Genomic DNA, 19,279 nt, shown 5'->3' with positions numbered 1-19,279 from the left:
CTCTGTTTTCTTGCTTAAAGTCATCGGCCCACTACGCTTTCTAAGATTATTATAAAATTAATTCTGTTTCATCTTTTGCGCTCTTGTTCGTCCGGCGGCGAGTGCGGCGGATTTAAATAGATAGGCGCACATATCTTATGTTAGTGGTGCGGTCGGGTATACCTGATTTGAAATGCAACTTGTTCATCATTTTACTGGAAAGAAGGCACTTGTGTTTTTTTGGATAATTCTCTTTTGTAAGTACAATGGAATTATTATCGCATTAAGGGCTCAAAGGGCGCTAGACATGCCTTTCCCCGAGCGCGCTTCATGGTTTACAAACAACCGCTTATTAGATAACGTAGAAGCAAACTATCAATACTTGGAGAATCTTCTCTGATGGAATCCATAAAACTTACTTTGATTCAAGGAATATCTCCTCTAAATCTGGAAATGCTAAACAAGAATCTCGGAAATGCTCGGAATATGTCCGTGGAGTCTCATGGTTTTCGTCAGTAGATCACTTAGTTGTATCAACCTTACTAGATGAGATAGTGTCTGATGTGAATTTTCAAATGATAGTAAAGCTTTAAGAGGAGCCGTTTTTTTGCAAGTTAACTAGGTGGTAATTGATTTTCCAGGGCTGCATGTTGGGTGCATACACCCAAAAACTGTTTATTTCAGCGCGCAGCTCTCAAACTCTTCAGTAGCTTAGTTCCTCTCGGGAATTGAACCTGGGATCAGGGGCTTGAGTTATATGAATAAAAGATATAAAATAAAAGTTCTGAGCGTACATTCCACTACGAGAATAGTAAAGAGCACGTTGTGGCTCAGACAAAATTTTATGGGTCCCAGGCGAACTTCTAGAGAGGACTTTTATTTTGTTTGCGTTGCAAAATCCTGGCATAACACATACAGGGCAACTCATCAATAATGAGACATCCGAAAGCTGAAAAAATCTATATATAGGGTGTTATTTAAGTATGTAGGCAAATCTAAGGATGATTCTTTGGGTAACTCTAAGACGAAAAGTTTATATAAACTTAGGTCCGGTAATGTTTCGTTTTCAAAATACATTGTAAAATTTTTTTTTAAATCGTTTTTTCGTAAAAATCATAATAATCCTCCGATTTTATTCAAATTTGGCAGTGTTATTTATGTTTGCGTATTATTTACGCGCCACTAACTTTTTTTTTGCATTAAGCAACTAAAAATACAATTTGATGCGAAAAAAATTCAAGAGACGAAAAAGTTGTTTTTTTAGTTGCTTAATGCAAAAAAATAAAAGTTTAAAAAAGTCAGTGGCGCATAAATAATAATAATAACCATAAATAATACTGCAAAATTTCACTAAAATTGACTAAAGGATTATTAAGAGTTTTATGAAAAAACGATTTAAAAAAAAAGTTTGACACCTTATATGTTGAAAACGAAGCATTACCGAATCTATGTTTATGTAAATTTGCGGTCTTAAAATCACTCAAAATATCGCCAAGTTTGGCCACATATTTAAATAACACCCTGTGTTCAAATTGTTATAATTACAATTCATTTTTTTGTCATTATTCTAAAAATATCTAGGTTAGACACTTGAAAATTTGTAAAGTTATGTTTTTTTAGGTAACGAAAAAGATACATTTTGCAATTTTCGCGTTGCTAATAGACGCCGCCACTTATCATCAATCATACAGAATTTACAGTTAATAACTTTCCACCCTACATATCTAACATGAAATTTGATTCAAAATCTGAAAGAGCAATAATTTTCCCATTAATTATGCTTCCTTGTTTTATTTCGATATCTCGATCCGTTTTCGAAAAAAATCTATTTAATGAACACTATGTTTAAATTTGATAATACCAGAAATTAAAAGCAAAATAAACTTAGTGCATTTTCATTTTCTAGAACACATATAAATTAAATAAATGATAACTCTACAAATTTTCAAGGGTCTAACCTAATATTTTCAAATTAATGGCAAAAAAATGAATTAAAATTTTAAATTTCAACACCCTGTATATATCTGAAACTATCAACTTTCGGATAAGGCATATTTTCTCCAATTGGACCGATTTGACGTGTAGTATTTCTGGTTTTCGATTATCCCATTGTTAGTGAATCACCCTACATAACACACGAATCGCAACATAATTGTCACGGTTATACTGATCTGTTGCGTAATCTCAGTATTACGCACGGTTTGAAGCTACATTACGTACACCTGCAACTGCTGATTTTCTGACATAGACTATCCTTATGTTATTTATAGCTTACTGCTACATGAGTGGAAAAAACACATTAAATCATGTACAAATGCAATGGTTAGTCATATGTGCTCAATGTGAGTACATAGAAGATGAACTATACACTTTAGATTTTACACGGGAAATAAATATAAGGGAAAAAATATTAGGATGACTTGAAAAACCAAAAAATGAGCTAGAAGAGATATTTTACTTCCAGCAGAATAATTTATTGTTGACACATAACGCAACTAGTAAATTTCTATAACATTTCAAACAATGCTTCGGTTAATTCGAACAACACTAAAATCATGTTTAACGTATCGCCTGTTAATTGGACTTAGAAACATCGTTAAAATACGAAATTAATGACGGCTGCTCTTCCTCACGGAACTATAAAACAACTGTGCAACGTAATTTACAGATCTAAAATTAGGCACTAAAATCTCCACTGATGTTCCAAAATTGTGTCTGAAAATAAGGTAGTTGGTCTTTTCGAGGTGTGGAATGTGATGATTTTTGGTTTGCTAATTTTCTTTTTGACTGGCCATATGAAATATACTGTTCAGGAGGTTCGTATAATAATTTTTTGATGAAAAAACTGGTGTTTGTTGGCCTGAAGCCTATGAGCGCGTGTCCTTATCGATCAAGTCGATAAAATCCAGCATAAGAATATGTGCGAAAGAGGTGATGAATATTATTGCGCACCTGATTATCTTAATTCATTATTCTACTTTACACTATTCACTTTTAGTAATAAAGCAGAAATTGATAATCCAGGTGTACGTACTTATACAGGATGTCCCAGAAAGAGTGCACAGGAACGTTGTGCGCAAACGCTTCGTTGCTTAGATATCAGGTGTTGAAGATTAATTTTTTAAATTTTTTGTTCACAACTTCTAGTTTTCTTTTAAATATTTAACATAAACTTCTACTAAAAATTACTCTTTAAAGGCTCCATGCCAGGTCCCATTTTATCGCCGTAGGTTTCTATGTTGCGCGCCACTGACTACCAACTATTTAAATTCGAATTCTCTGTTTCATTTATATTTTCCTTGTTCATTGTGTTTTTTTTTCTATCATAATTTTCGGCCTATACACAACAGTGCAAATAAATAGCAATGCTTTAGAGTAGATGTTCAAATTAAAAAAAAAAATCATGTGAGCGGTATTTATGAGTCGATCAACAAGAAAGTTAATAAATAAAAAGGGTTAAAAATGAAAAACAAAAAAGTTCTTTGATATTTAGTACTTCTTATCTCAGTGACTAGAGGTGTGCGACCCGCCATTCTTATTAACATTTTTGTTTCAAATGAGATCCTCTAGCATCGGTGTAATTTTTGAAGTTTACATCTTGTATAAGATTTTAACATTAAATAAGGTTTGGATTGGTATATAGAGCGTCTGTTTTTAGAGGTCAACCATGGGAATCTCGACAACCATAAAAGGTACGAGGAAGAATATGCCGTTTTAAAATTGGAAAAAATCCAATGACTTTCAGTGGTTCAATTTTCTCAAAATACCTCTCAAAGTTGTTGGAATTTTTCCAGTTTTAAAACGGCATATTTTTCCTCACATGTTTTGATTTTGTATCGATTAGTTCCATGATTGTTGTTTGTATTTGTCGGTCATTTGTCTAAGAATAGGTTAGTAATAGGCAAAAAATCAAGAGACATTTTTTGTTGTAAAATGTTAGGAGAATCCAAAAATAACAAAAATGTTAAAAACTCCATTAGCGTTCTACACTTTACGACGAAAACGTCGACTGACTTGCTGCTATCTACGCCACTGGCGGCAGATGAAAATCGACTTTATACTAAAAATTTAGCTCTTTACCAATGTATAATAATTACAAAACTTTAAGAGCTTAGATTGACTGTTCCAAATTTATTTCAAATATAAGGTATCTCTAAACATAGTGCCAAAAATTCAACTACGTATTCTAGGTCCCAAAATATAACGAAAACTTCATATAAATATATATCGAAAGGCGCTTTGTTTATACAAGGTGTGAAAGGTTGGTTCTTGAAGATAGTTTTTTTTAAATTAATATTTTCAAAATGTTTCGAGATAAATTAATGAAATTTTGTACTTTTTTGCTTTTTCTGAGTTTCTATAAAGAAATTGGTACATTTTTCCAGGGACGGGTAATATATAGAGGGGTAGCACTTAAAAAGTACTTAAACTTTTTTGTACGTAACTTTATTAACGATTTTATAGAAAAAAACATTAAATATCAAGATTTTTACATAAAAAAGGTAGTCTTGTTGAAAATCGAAGGCTCTAAGATTTTTCAAGAAAAGTGAGATTTCACAAATCGGTGAATATTATGTTTTATTAAATAAACATCAGATTTAAAACCTTTTTTTATTCGTTTTCTGTAATAATAATTGTAATTAAACACTGTTCCGCTAATAACAAAAAATGACCATAATTTATTAATAAATGTTGTCACATATGGAATGTTAAAAACATTTTTTTGTCTTATTTCAAGACCAACTGGGTTTTAAATCTAATGTTTATTTAATAAAACATAATATCTACCAATTTGTTAAATCTCACTTTTTTCGAAAATTCTTAGAGACTTCGACTTTCAACAAGACTACCTTTTTTATGTAAAAATCTTCAAGTTTAATATTGTTTCTATAAACTCGTCAATAAAGTTAAATACAGAAAAGTTTAGGTAGTTTTTAAGTACTACCCCCTATATTACCCGCCCCTGGAACAATGTCACAATTTCTTTATCGAGATTCAGAAAGGGTATAAAAAGCTATAATAAAGTATAAAATTTCGTTAATTTATCTTGAAACGTTTCGAAAATATTAATAAAAACCATCTTCAGAAACGAATCTTTCACATCCTGTATATCCAAAAACGAAGCGTCTTTCGATATATATTTATATGAAGTTTTCGTCATATTTTAGGGCCTAGAACATGTAGTTGAATTTATCTTTAGAGACATCTTGTATATTTGTTTAATTTCAACACCTTATATCTCAGAGTCTAAGCGTTTCGGGCCACGTTTCGGGCCACGGGCGTGTTTTACAGGAACTTTTTATCTTTAAACACCATAAGAAATTGTGTCCCGAAATTACGGACCGTACTTAGGAAACACTCTGTATACATCGATTAACGATTTATCAATAAAACGATACAAGTTCCTCATGCAAGATCGTTACACCACAGCGAAATATTCGCACATGTGTATGAAGACGAAAACATGTAGGTGTGCATTTGGTTTTGAAATTAACAATAATAGAATGTCTACATATGGCTTGTAACAAAAATAAAGTGTAGGTCAGCAGATGATTAAAATTTAATGATTACCGTTATGAGCATTCTTCTCCAGCGTGTTAACTCTAAGCATGATTATAGCGATGCAAGAACACCCACACATACACAGTATGCCAATACAGCTTATATCAAATATGTTGCCTCAGTCACATCAAAGTCCAATGAGCAATTCATAATCGATAAATTCTCCAAAATCAGCCCTGCAGATATTTGGCGGTTGGAGGCATATTTTTAAGAATTTTCGTTGTTTTTCCGAAATACAGGGTGTGTCTGAAAAGTTGGTAAAAATTTTAATGAGTGAATTTTGAGCCAAATTTAAGACGAAAAGTTCATATAAAAACATGTCTAAAAATTCTTCGTCTTCGATTTACAGGGTGCTAAAAAACACTTTTTTATTCGTTTTTTTTTAATTACTTATTTATTTTTCATTGAAACTTGCTGAAAATTTGTACATATCATACGCCAAGTGTTTCCTGCAAACGGACATTTTCGGACTTTCAATTCATATACGGGGTGATGCGGATTGATGAGTTTTCATCTCTCATATATTACAATTTTTTTTCTGTTAACTCCGGGAAAATTTCGTTTTTTCCCAATACTGCCGAAACCGAACAAATTTTGGCAACGGTGCCTCGAGACCTTCACTTGACATCAAATTTGACAATTTTTGTCTAATTTAACCGAACTTGTAACGTTTACGGTTTAGAAGATAGCAATAGTTGCCCATAGGAATTGGAATACCCTGTACAAAAATATTCTCGAAAAAAATCTTTTCAAGGACTCATGATATTTGCCCCTTTTGACGAGCCAACCGCTCATGAATTTCAAAATAAAACTTAAAATTCCATTGATTTATAATGACTCTTTAAGTTCTGAAGTCCTTATTATCCAAGCATATTACCATTGAGATTAATCTTATCATAAAATCTGCCACGGTTGGAAAAATTTTGAAGTCAATTTCAATTTAATATTGAGAGGCATTAAATTTTCAGATTTCAGACAGAAAATATTAACTACCGGAGATATAGTTTTATTGTTCAACAGTTATCAATTTGAATAATGGTGGTTGTGAAGAAGAACACGAGAAGAAATAACTTGTAAATGCAACACTACGTTTTCAGCTTTGGTTGCCGATAATTATTTATCTTTTCGCGTTGATTAATAAATTCGCCCATAAATCACTTATTTAGGTCTTGATTTACCAGTTTCGTTCCAACGAACCTAGACAATTGAAAAACGATGATGACCAAATTACGGTTGGAGATGGACGGTGGTACCAAATCTGTGAAATCGATTTTGGTAATATTTACAGAATAAAAATTATTGACACTGTTCTGTGTGGGTTCACGCGTTAGCTTTATGCCAAAGAGATCTCTGGTCATAAATTTATTTGATTCATGGCACAATTAACCTACGCAAGACAAAAACATGAGTCGATAGTTAAAAATTCCTTTAATACAATGACCATCTGTCGAATTTAGATGAAACGGCATTAGGAGCATATTGCGAGGTATCAAAACAGGAAAATTAGTCAAGCGTTGATTTTTTGTCATTTCACAGGCGCTGAGAACTCGTTGGCAAAGCCTCATCGCAAAAATTTGAAAAATCTGGATTTGTCATGTAAAAATGTTCCTCCTCCTGATATTTCCAACGCGATATTTGTCAGGCTTAAACATGAAAAGCACTCCAACACCCTGTCGTACTTGGTAGCCGAATATAAGTGCAACCACGATTATACCTTCCTACCAAACCAGAAACTATATTGCAGTAAACATAAATGGATAGGGGAAAAGCCCAAATGTGAGAAACTAAGTAAGTAAGAAGAACGCAACACACACTTGCAAACTGCATTGTTACCTCTAAATCCTAGAAGTAGAAATTCTTAACAAATCATCGGACAAATGCACACAAGTTAATATCAATTGCCAGCATTCCTGCATAGTTAAAAATGGAAAAGCTACTTGTAAGTGCTTCGAAGGATTTCGATTGGTTAAAAATGGAAAATGCATAGGTAAACTCATCGACTAGCCCTAAATACCACTACAAAATCCCAATCGCTTCAGATATCAATGAATGTTTATCCCGGAAAACCAAGCAGTCCTGCCCCCATGGGTGTATAAACCTGATTGGATCATACTACTGCAATACTAGCACTGAAGGATTCCAGTCCGATGAGCCAAGTGAAAATAATGAAATTGTTTATGATCAATATGAAGATGAGGATTATGAAGGTAATGATAAATTATAAAACATGCCTTAAAACGCTTGTTTACCATGGATTTTAGATAATGAAGAATATGAGGATGAAGACGAGGATTACGACCGCAAAGAAAATACCGAAACACCAGCTTTGAAGATCGAAGTTACTACACCAGAAAATTCGTCTGCAGCATCTACTTCAATAACGCCTCAAGAAGTTGACAATAAATTGAAAGAGAAAGAGGATACTGAGGTAGAAGAATATGAAGAATATGAGGAGGAATATGAAGAGGAAGATAATCCTGCGTCCACAATGGAAGAGCCTACAGCTGAATCATCGAGTAAGCATTATCAAGTTAGTTAATAAAAACGCAATTATTATTTTACAGCTACTAAAAAACCTGAGCCTCCTTCCACTACTGAAAATTCTGTGAGTACAACAGACTATACTGAAAACGAAGATGTCCAGGAAAACGTCCCTAAAGAACTGGATGCAAAAGAGGATAAAGATATTAATGTGAGCAAAAATCTTAAAGAAAATGAAATAACTGATGAGGAAAATGAGGACTATGAAGAGGATTATGATGATTACGAAGAAGAGTATGATGAGAATAAAAAAGCAGTTGCAAAGGTTTGATATATTAATGAATCGCACTCGTTGATAATTTTATTACATATGTTAGAAAGTTAATGTTACTACTAGTCAAACTGATGAGGACTTGGTGATTGAAGAGATACCGAGCGTCGGAAGAGTATTTCCTGAGGAATCATTGACATCTACAACTACAACTCAGAGTCCAACTTTGTCTACGATTGCGTCGGAAGGTAGGGACAACTAATGTTCTGTATTCACATCTTTTAAATATTTTGTTTTATACGTAGTGAAAGAAGATCAAAACAGGGAAGACACTACCACAAAGGTATACAAGGAAAGCCCTACAAGAAAACCTGTCTCTGTGGCAGTAGATGAGACTAAAGACTTGGATAAATCAGGTAGTCGAAATATTCCATAAATCACACTACTTTAACCCACACGTATGAATCGACAATTTTTTCTTATGAAGGAAACATTTTGATTTCCTAAACCCTGAATCCAGGAAAAGAAAGCCTTCCTGGAGGTGGAAAGAAACAAAACACAGTTAAAAAAGCCAATTACGTCCATTTAAATATTGTTGTGATAATATTGAGTGATCATTATCCAAACCGTTGGTAATTCAAAAGTATTTGTCCATTTTCCAAAAAATACTTTGAAGAGTCAACGCGATCACTCTTGTAATTCCATTGTTATTTAGCCCCTTGAACCATCAGCTCAAGGAGCATCAAAGATACGAAGAATTCTTCGCAGGCCTGAGGGTTTCTCTTCCCTTCGGGCACCTTCGGGAAAATCTCAGAGCATAAATGTAAATAAACCTTAATTGAGCGGAAAAGGCTTTAAAGGTTCTCCCAATAAACTTTCTCCTCATGAGTTTTAAAGCAAACAATGAAGGTCAATACAGTCGGATATGGAAATATTACCTCGTGATATACGCATGTCTTTGATTTTGCTTTATGAAATAATTTTTCCGGAATAATTACTAGGTGAAAACATACAAGTTTCAAGCACCACATTAAAAAGCACAAATCTAACTGCATCAAATCCTGACTTAAAATTAGAAGAGTATGAGGAAGAATATGAAGAGGAGGAAGAGGAGGAGAAGCAAGAAAATGTAATACCCGATAATGGTGGTTCAAGTGTAAAAGTTTGCGAAAGTGGATTTGTTTCAGAGGAAAACGAATGCGTTGGTAAGATTATAAGGAACTTGGATAGCAATTAGCGATAGTAGCTACAACCACTATAGCCGTCAGTGGTTTTAACCGCCATCACTACCGGCGGTTTTAACCACTATCATTGTCAGTGGTTTTAACAACTATCAACCTTAAGGGTTTAACAAACAAATTCTAGTTTTAACCGCTATCACGCAATATTATTCACTCGATTTACTAAGGGCCTTCCTTATCGCACTCAATGTCATTTAAAACATCCACTCGAATAGAAAGAAAAATATTTTTTGATATAAACGAATAATTTTAACATTTTTAGACATAAACGAATGTGAAACAGGTCAAAATACTTGCTCGCATTCATGTGAAAACATCATTGGTGGTTACGAGTGTCAATGCCCAGATGGATGGAAACTATCTTCAAAAAACAAGACTTACTGTGAGGATATTGATGAGTGCTTCAACAACCCATGCTCGCACGTCTGCGTAAATCTTCCTGGTAAATCATGAATTATTTTGCCTTTTTCGAAAAAAAGATTGATGATTACTTTATAGGAAGTTATGAGTGTCAATGTCCTGAAGGCTTAATACTGCAAAACAGTACATCATGTGCCAATTTATCTTGTTCTCACACAAGTACCAAAATTGATGGCGTGTTCCAGTGCACGTGTCCTCTGGGTTTTGTTTTGGGGTACGATGAAGTTAGCACTTAATTGTTGCTAATTAATACTTATTTCAGAACATAAAACGTTACCGATCATGATGTCTAGAGAGTGCGCTTCTGGAGCTTAACCATTGGGATCTCGGTAATCACAACAATGCGAGGTCTAAAAAAAATTAAAACTTTTTCCAAAATCTCAGTTTTTTCTTCGCAGTTTTTTAAATTTTGAAACGGCACATTCTTGAACTTTCAATTGCGCAACGCTGCCCCAATTTAACCGACCTTGTATCTCTATCAGTTAACGAGATCTTCATGACTTAGCTCCTGAGACGGACGCCCTGTATTTTTACCCTTTTTTGTCTAGGACTGACCAGAGAACTTGCGAAGACGTAGACGAATGTCTCATTGAAAACACTTGCTCACATCAATGTGAAAATGTAATTGGATCGTTTCGATGCATCTGCCCATTAGGATTCAAACTAGAGAAGAACGGGCAGCATTGTGTTGATATAGATGAATGTGCGGAATCGAGTACATGCCCAGAAACTTGCGAAAATACTCTTGGAAGTTTCAAGTGAGTTGATATTTCGACTGAGTTCCTCGAATTTGTGGAGTTTTTACCAATTTTCTGGTCTCTGAACATGAGCATTGCAGGTGCCTTTGCGAAGAAGGTTTCCAATATGACTCCGTCGGAAATAAGTGCCTGGATATCGACGAATGTGATGAAAAACTGAATCTCAGCGAATGCGAACAGCTTTGCATTAACTATGAAGGCAGCTACGAGTGTAGCTGTAAAGCAGGCTATTTTCTATCTGACGACGACATCACTTGCTTGGATATCGACGAGTGTTCCATATACAACGGAAATTGCAGTCAGCTATGTGAGAATTTGCCCGGATCGTTCACTTGCAAGTGAGTAGAGCTTCACATTTGTTCCAACCAACTTGAAGCCCTAAATTTAGGTGCAAAGAAAACTATCGCCTTTCTCCAGATGAGAAAACCTGCCTGGTAGATGATCCATGCTTAGAAAACAACGGAGGATGCTCACACGAGTGTGTAGTAAATGAAAATGGGGAAGCTGCTTGCAAGTGCCCAGAGGGGCAAATCCTTGAGGATAAAAGTTGCGTCAAAGTCGATCCTTGTTTGGTGAACAATGGTGGATGTTCTCATATATGTGTTAACATCGATGGAAGAGCTGATTGTAGATGTCCGGAAGGTAAGCAGACATTTAGAGCAAGACGATGACCGTCTGTTGATGATACTAGGTATCAGCAAATAAGATAACTTACCATATTCCCATTTTTTCTGAATTCCAGGTTATTCTCTGGAAAATACTACACGCTGTTACGAAATAAACCAATGCCTCAACAGTAACGGCAACTGCTCCCATTTTTGCGAATTTATCGACCACGAAGTCCATTGCAGTTGTCCAGAGATGCACACGTTGGTGAACAACTCGCAGTGTATCGAGCACAACCCTTGTGAAGTTAACAATGGTGGTTGTTCCCATTTGTGCACATTTGAAAATCACAAAGTGATCTGTTCCTGTCCGGAAACGCATAATGTGCACAATGATACACACTGTGTCGAAAGGAATCCGTGTTTTCTTGAAAATGGAGGATGTTCACATCAGTGCGTTTTTGAAAATGGTAAGGTTTTTCGTGGAGGAAAACTGAGAAAAAAACGTTGGAGGTTCCCCTAGATACCTCAGGGAGTTGATAAAAATCGAGGATACGTCTTCTGTTCTTACCCGAAGTCATATTCCCACGTACCATCTGGAAACTTAATTTTTAACCCTTCAAAATTTCGGTCAAGACCCAAACTTAAAAAAGCTTTCTGGAGGAGGATCTGGGACTCACAGTTAAATTATTTCGGGCAAGGTCGTCTTCCCACGTTCTTGTCACGCTGTTCCCAATGTGTATCTCCCGACCGTGTACTTTAGGGTTCTAAGTCTGACTTACGCATGCTTTTACTATCCGCATATTTAGACACTAGAGTTTATGCTCCAAACTTCAAGTATGTATTTTTTAGGCAATATGTTTTGTAAATGTCCGGAACAATACAAGTTAGAAGGAAAAACTTGCTACCGAATCGATCCCTGTTTTTTTGGCAACGGAGGCTGTTCACACGAGTGTTTTTCGGACGATAATGGGGAGATCTTGTGCAGTTGTCCAGAGAATTATTCCCTGAACGACACCAAGAATTGCTTTTTGGAGAACTTGTGCTCAAAGAATAACGGAGGATGTAGTCACCTATGCGATTTCAGTAGTCAAACTGTAGTTTGTTCTTGTCCGGAGGGATATGACGCTGTAGGGGAGACTTCCTGCAAAAAAGTAAGGTGAAATTTACATGGAAAGGGGTGCCTAACGCAACTGTTCATTATTAGAAAAACGTTTGTGATTTTGAAAATGGGGGGTGCTCGGACTATTGCGAGAACGTACAGGGAGGTCCCAAGTGCTCCTGTCCAGAAGCTTATGTGTTGGATGCGGATAATAAAACTTGCATTTCAGGTAAAGAATATTCTCTAATAACATCATATTCCATTATAATTTTTTTAAATATTTGCAGAAGACCGGTGTTCAAACAAAAATGGCGGTTGTTCCCATTATTGCAAAATGGAATCTGGGACGGTTCAGTGTTATTGTCCAAATCATCACGATCTCGTCAATGGAAATAAGTGCGTCCCAGTTAATCCTTGTCTAATTAACAACGGAGGGTAAGCATGATACGCAGCTTTTATAAAAATTTATATTTTTGATATTGAGTCCCTGTTACTACACTGAACCGCAAATTTAATGCATAATTTTTAGAACTGAAAAGTTCGCCTTCAAAAATATTTATAATACGCGCTAGTGATTTGAAATTATTTCTCTATGACTCTTAGAACTTTTTTATAATTTTTTACGCGTTTATTTATAACAACAATTGTTTACAAAATATTGAAAATTGCTATTTCAGCGATTTTGACTCGAAGGTTGCATATCTCATTTAACTTCGTTTAAGTTGTGTTTTTAGTGTATTTTTGAATTTAAAATTTTGTTCTTAAAGAAAATGACACAAAATGTCCATTAGAAGGGATATTTTTCGCTAGAAGAACGTGCAGCTGTTGCAGCACTTGCGGAAGTAACCACAAGTGCAAATCGCACTACAATTTAGGGTGACCCAATCTATGATCTCCACAGCACTCGCGCGGTTTCAGGAGGATGACACTAATCAAAGAAGACCAGGACAAGGGTGATAAAGGTTGACAACGAATAATCAAGATCGATTTTTGCGACTGAAAGCTTTACGAAGTCGATTTGTTACGAACACTGCGCTGTAGCAGGAGTTTTCTCGTCGATATGGCTTTCGTATCACTTGAGATACAGTGGGAAGAAGGTTGACTGAAAGGAATGTTACTCCCTATAGCAAGCGGTCCCCTATTGACTGTAAAACGTCGAAGACACCGTCTTTAATTTTCCCAAGAGCACCAAGATTGGGGAGATCGTCATTGGGGCAACGTACTCTGAGGATGAATCTAGATTTTGCCTTTTTAATGATGTTTGTCGCAGAAGAGTGTATCGATGTCCTGGAGAGCGACACGCTCAGTACAACATTGTCGGTACTGTGAGTTATGGATGTGGATCTGTTAGGATATGGGGAGGCATTGGTTTAGAAGGTTTGACAGCCCATCGATACACAAAAGACATTTTCGAGCTCCATGTAGTTCCATATGCCTCATTTATCGGAAGGAATTTTAATTGATGCACGTTAATGCACGCCCACATATGGCAAAAGTAGTGCAAAATTACCTCCAAGATGTGGAAATTCAAACGTTGCCTTGGCCAGCAAGAAGCCCTGATCTGAATCCCATCGAACATTTATGGGGCAAAATGGGTCGATAAAGTTGAACCTTGCAGGGTCCCCCTGGAGACATAAATGAGTTGTTATTGAGGATAGCGGAAATATGAGATTAAACTGGTCAAGATAACATTAGAAACTTAATTTCAACTGTTTGGAGGAGGTGTAAAGTAGTAATAGAGCAAGAGGGGACAATACACGCTATTAAATATTCAGTTGTTTGCACAAATCAAGGAATAAAAATTTTATAATTTTTTTGACACGCCATGTATTCATTCAACTATACCCCTTTTCGATTCTGTTAAGTTAGATTTGTTGAAAATCATGGACATACCTCGTTAGTAAATGTAAAATCTTTATTCTAAAATCATAAAAACGAAAATGTGTAAAAATTTAAAATATGCGCTAATTCTGTAATGCAGTGCAATATGATGATTTTCTAGCTGTTCTCATGAGTGCGAATTCGAAAACGGAAATCTAACATGCTTATGTCCGGAAGGCTACAAATTAAAAGGAAAAGAATGCTCATTAATCAATCCTTGCTTGGAGAAAAACGGGGGTTGCTCTCATGCTTGCACGGCTATCAATGGTCTGGCAATATGTCGATGTCCACCTGATTATGAACTTATAGGTAACTTTGTGTTAACTGCCCCAATTCACAATGGAATTTTGGAAATTTTTGCAGACAGAACGTGTTTCAAGCTTAATCCATGTACCATTGACAACGGAGGGTGCTCTCATGGTTGCCATAATGACCATGGCGAGGTGCAGTGTTTGTGTCCCCCAGGGTACAAACTGTTCGGAAAACGCTGCTTAGATGAAGGTCCGTGCGAAAAGCACAATGGAGGTTGTTCGCACATTTGCTCAAGTATTGAAGGTAACCGAGAGGGTGCACTTATAGAATCATAATGCCTTATACAGGGCGTCTGGAGGTATTGGAAAAAATTGAAACTTTGTAAAAACGTTTTTATTTTTTCTTCGTCTTATTTGACGAGATAATTCAAAATTATTAGCACTTCATCAACAAGAACAAGATGAACAACGGATAAAAGCTCATGCTAAAATCCCTGCAATAGATTAAGGCCGACGGCATCTATCTTAAGAACATGAAAGTTGCTCAGATTTAGAAAATAAGATCTTCCAACGAATTGATTTCGGCGTTTATTCATATGACTACAATTGCAGATTACTGCATCTCGATGTTGAAGACAACAAACGTCCCTTTTTGCATACATTTTTAGGTCGCGCAGTGTGTAGTTGCCCTACGGGCTACGCCCTACGACCCAACAAACAAGTGTGCAAGGAAATTAACGAATGTAGGATAAACAGAGGTGGGTGCTCTCATGGGTGCACAAACACTCCTGGTTCCTACGAATGCACTTGCCCCTCGGGTTTCAAATTGAAAAGCAACAATCGAATTTGCGAAGATGTTGATGAGTGTGCAATCAACAATGGTGGTTGTGAGGTTTATTGCAAGAACTATAAGGGTAAAAACAAACAATATTAAAAAACATATACATACATACAAATCATTTTTTCAATAGGAAGCTTTAGGTGCGACTGTCCAGAGGGCTATACCCTCCAACGAGATAGGAAGTCCTGTAGAAGAGGGGAAGTACATCAGTGCCTCATTCCGAAATCACCCATGAATGGGGAGGTTTACTGCCTAGGTCATCGCATTGACTACCGCCTTACTTTGCCCACTGGAACGTCTTGTAATGTGTGGTGTAATGAGGGATTTAAACTGCGGGGTCGACCACAACGAACGTGCAAAGATGATGGGGAGTGGGATAATTTGGAAGCTGAGTGCATTGGTAAGCCTTCCCCGAATTTGGATTGTTCGATTAGAGGTCCCGAAATTGAGAACCTGAGCCCTCGATGTCGCACCATTTCAATAATATGGCGAAGATACGTTTTTGTATCTATTTACTTGATTTGATTTGATTTTCTACTCTTCAGCTGCGACATGTCCAAAATTACCCAGCTTTGAAGGGGGGCGGTTCTTACCAGGAATGTGTAACACAGGCAAGACGTATCCTGGGGGATCATGCGACATATATTGCAGACCTGGATATAGGAAATCGCAGCAATTTCCCACTGTTCGATGTCTCAACGATCTATCATGGTCCGTTAATGTTACACCCGACATTTTGCAGCATTTCTGTACACGAGGTATTTTTTTTTAAGTTCGCTAAGAAAATTTCATTTGCCATCCGGCACTAAAAATCAGGTGTTTTGCTGTAATAAACACTCACGAAAATTAAAAAATTATACAAATGTGTTACAAATACATAGCTTTTGATTCCTCAAATTCTCCTCCGAATGTAATTCGTGCATCGAAAATTCTAGATGATTTTGACATTTCAAAAATTCTAGATAATTTTGACTTTTCGAAAATTCTAGATGATTTTGACTTTTCGAAAATTCCAGATGATTTTGAATATGGTATTCATCATTTTGTAGATGCAGTTCAAGAATTGAAAGAAATTTATATACGATGTCCAAATAGAGGACAACTCAATTTCGTCCTGCCTCCTGGACAACGAAGCATGCCAGTCTACTTCCCACAACCAGACACAAACGTAGATTTTCATAGGTAAGTTAAAACTATCCCTAAAAATAACTTCCAGATCATTGTGCGCCGGCAGTTTCTGGGAATTTTGGAGAAGTAACTAAGATACATTTTCAAAAAATAAACTTAAGATAAGACTATATATAGATTATTTCAAATATAGGGCCTAAATAATATTTATTTCGTATATCCTGAATTGTCATGTCCAGCTGAGCATCATGTCCTGACCTGACTCCATTAAAGTACCCGAATTGACCTAACTAAAGTCATCCGATTGAAGTTTATTGAATATGGATTGATCTCGTTCAATTTGTTCAAGAACTTGTGTTGACTCGAGCAGTACTCCCTGAAGTACTTTATTAAATTTTCATTTGCAGAAAAGCAACCCGATTTAGCTTGAGTAAAAGAACTATTTATTTCCACGGATATTTTACCTTCAAGATAAGACTACCATTTATCCTCTCTTCCAGGTATGTAATATCGCAACCACCTTGGGGAAAGCGGTTACACACCGTTCTCCCTGTTGGGACCACCGAGGTCACTTTCACAGCTCTACACATCAATACTACCACGTCATGTAAATTGACCATTAATGTAGAGGACAAGGAAAGCCCCCAAGTTACAAGGTGTCCCGAAAATATCGAGAGGGTTTTGGAGCCGGGCCAGTTCAGTCAGATAGTTTTTTGGGCAGAACCGCAGTTCATTGACAACGTGGAGATTGCTAGAGTGGTTAAATCTAGGGTAGGTTTTTTAGTGTATGGGTTTTCCATAAAGAATTATATTAACTTTGGAGTAATACTAAAATTAGGCAAAGTGGGGAAGATTGCACCTTTCGAACAGCGGAGGCTATTTTGATTACGAGTGCAAAAAGTCATTTAAGCACCCACATTTCTCACTATAATTTGGGAAAAATCCGCTCTTATGATGTGCGTACGAAAAAAAATCATTTTGCACACGCATATGAGTGCGAAATGTACGTGCATGCGCACTTGAATCTTTTTTGTTTTATTTAGAATTCAGGTAATAAAAAAATATTTCTTATTTTGATAATGTTTGGATTTAGGCACCAGGTACGGGATTCACCGTGGGCTTACATCACATCAACTACATAGCTATGGATAAGTCTGGAAATAGGGTTACCTGCCAATTTACAGTGGATATAAAAAGTATGGAATTGTACTGATAACTGTATTGTACTGCGTAAAACATATCATATATTTTTTGCTTTAGAAAATGCTGAACTCGGAAATTTAAATACTCTTCAAGCCTTTGATCACAGCTCAAAGAATAGAAGAATCAGCGAAGGAGGAATTTATTACAAGGCTGTGTTGGTTTGTCCTAGTGGGGCGCAATATGAGGTAAGATTTTGGTGAAGAAAGGAAAAAGAAACGTCTGTGGTTAATTATCAGTAAGTAAATTGCTGGATGTGTTCTCAAGAGAGACAATACTGTTTTATTGCTTTCGTCTTGTCTTAATTTTCGTTGGAATAATTCTTGTCAAAGATTGATTGAACTCTCTTGACTCCTACCGTTGATGAGAGTCTCTGAATTATTTGAAGGAGTGAGGCTTTAAAAAGATGTAGATTCTTACATTTCATAACCAAATCTTATCTTTTGCTTAATTTCTTCAATTATTTGCTATATTTTGTGGTTGGTCATATTCATGGTATCTACCTCTGCGTACGTATTCTCTTTGCCTATGCACATCTTTTAGTTCAAATATATTTGTTATTTCAAATGGTTTACTATTGTTCGTAGAATTTGGCAATTCGTGAGCCAGAACCAGGATGCATTTGGAAAAACATCAAGGTGAAACAGCCCCAGCACTACGAACCAATCAGGATAATACCTCACCAAGCGACAAGAAGACCGTATTATTTTAGAAATGTGGCCCCAATTCCCCGGACTTTCGATCCTATACCTAATATTCCAACACTGCCAACATTATCAACATTATTTTCCACATACCCCAATGAAATTCATAATCAAAATTCAAAGTTCTTATATGGAGGTCGGCATCATCAAAATTATCCCCGCAATCGAAATAGGAAGGAGTATTTCAGGTGGAATAAGAGATAAATTTGGCCCATAAATATGTTGAATTGGGTATACTTTTGAGTTTGTGAATTTAATTAATTTGTGAATTTAACCAATTATTTTTATTTGCATTTGTTTGTAAAGTTTGTAAAAAAATTGCATCTAATTAAATCTTATTTTCAATATTGTTTTGTCATTATATTTTCGTTCCTTTCCGTCTCTGTTTGCGTCCAAAAGCATCTTTCCATTCTTGAAAATGTTTGGAGTCTCAGAACTCAAAATTAAAAAAATGTTTAACATTTTAATCAATTGTAACATAAATTCCCGATATATCCGCGAACAAATAAAAAAATATCAAAAATCCTGCTCAAGTCGATTCTCAAGCCAGTTCTGTGAATTTAGGGTTGTTCAAAATTTCTGAATGTTCGTGATCAGGGCAATTCGGGTTATTCAACATTTCCGAAACTTTTCGTCGAGATCTGTTTTTCTTCTCTTTAGACGACAAATTTTTTGAAGTTTAATAGACCTTTTGGAGCGCCAATAAGGCGGAAGGAACGCGATATCTAAATATCGTTACGTATAACCATAAAACCAACAATACACCGACATGGCGACAGATATTACATCTTAATAAAATCGAATTATCACACATTATCGCCCCGCTCATTGTGCTAAATTAGCAGCCTATTGAAT

At 35.9% G+C, this 19,279-nt stretch overlaps 1 protein-coding gene across 1 annotated transcript; it reads left to right on the top strand.

The window, feature by feature from the left end:
- The first annotated feature begins 35 nt into the window (after positions 1-35).
- Positions 36-18,703, top strand: LOC136414182 (fibrillin-2-like). Its single transcript, XM_066398040.1, has 28 exons — positions 36-236; positions 7,078-7,329; positions 7,388-7,528; positions 7,581-7,748; positions 7,803-8,057; positions 8,106-8,347; positions 8,400-8,541; positions 8,599-8,709; positions 9,295-9,498; positions 9,797-9,976; positions 10,033-10,168; positions 10,503-10,712; positions 10,793-11,050; positions 11,101-11,354; positions 11,455-11,787; positions 12,170-12,471; positions 12,525-12,648; positions 12,707-12,854; positions 14,422-14,609; positions 14,664-14,855; positions 15,220-15,465; positions 15,523-15,792; positions 15,938-16,150; positions 16,442-16,574; positions 17,021-17,291; positions 17,614-17,716; positions 17,781-17,908; positions 18,308-18,703. Exons 1-28 carry the CDS (start codon positions 173-175, stop codon positions 18,626-18,628), a joined length of 5,589 nt encoding a protein of 1,862 aa, XP_066254137.1. The 5' UTR covers positions 36-172; the 3' UTR covers positions 18,629-18,703.
- The last annotated feature ends 576 nt before the right edge of the window (positions 18,704-19,279 follow it).

Source organism: Euwallacea similis, chromosome 16 (genome assembly GCF_039881205.1).
Source record: "Euwallacea similis isolate ESF13 chromosome 16, ESF131.1, whole genome shotgun sequence".
NCBI lineage: Eukaryota > Metazoa > Arthropoda > Insecta > Coleoptera > Curculionidae > Euwallacea > Euwallacea similis.
This window is presented reverse-complemented; position numbering and strand designations above follow the sequence as displayed.

Excerpts from the sequence above, each read along its gene's own strand:
- LOC136414182 (XM_066398040.1), top strand. The coding sequence starts at position 173 with ATGCAACTTGTTCATCATTTTACTGGAAAGAAGGCACTTGTGTTTTTT. Across the intron at positions 8,058-8,105 it reads GCCTACAGCTGAATCATCGA|CTACTAAAAAACCTGAGCCT; the intron begins GTAAGCATTATC and ends ATTATTTTACAG. Across the intron at positions 10,713-10,792 it reads AATACTCTTGGAAGTTTCAA|GTGCCTTTGCGAAGAAGGTT; the intron begins GTGAGTTGATAT and ends TGAGCATTGCAG.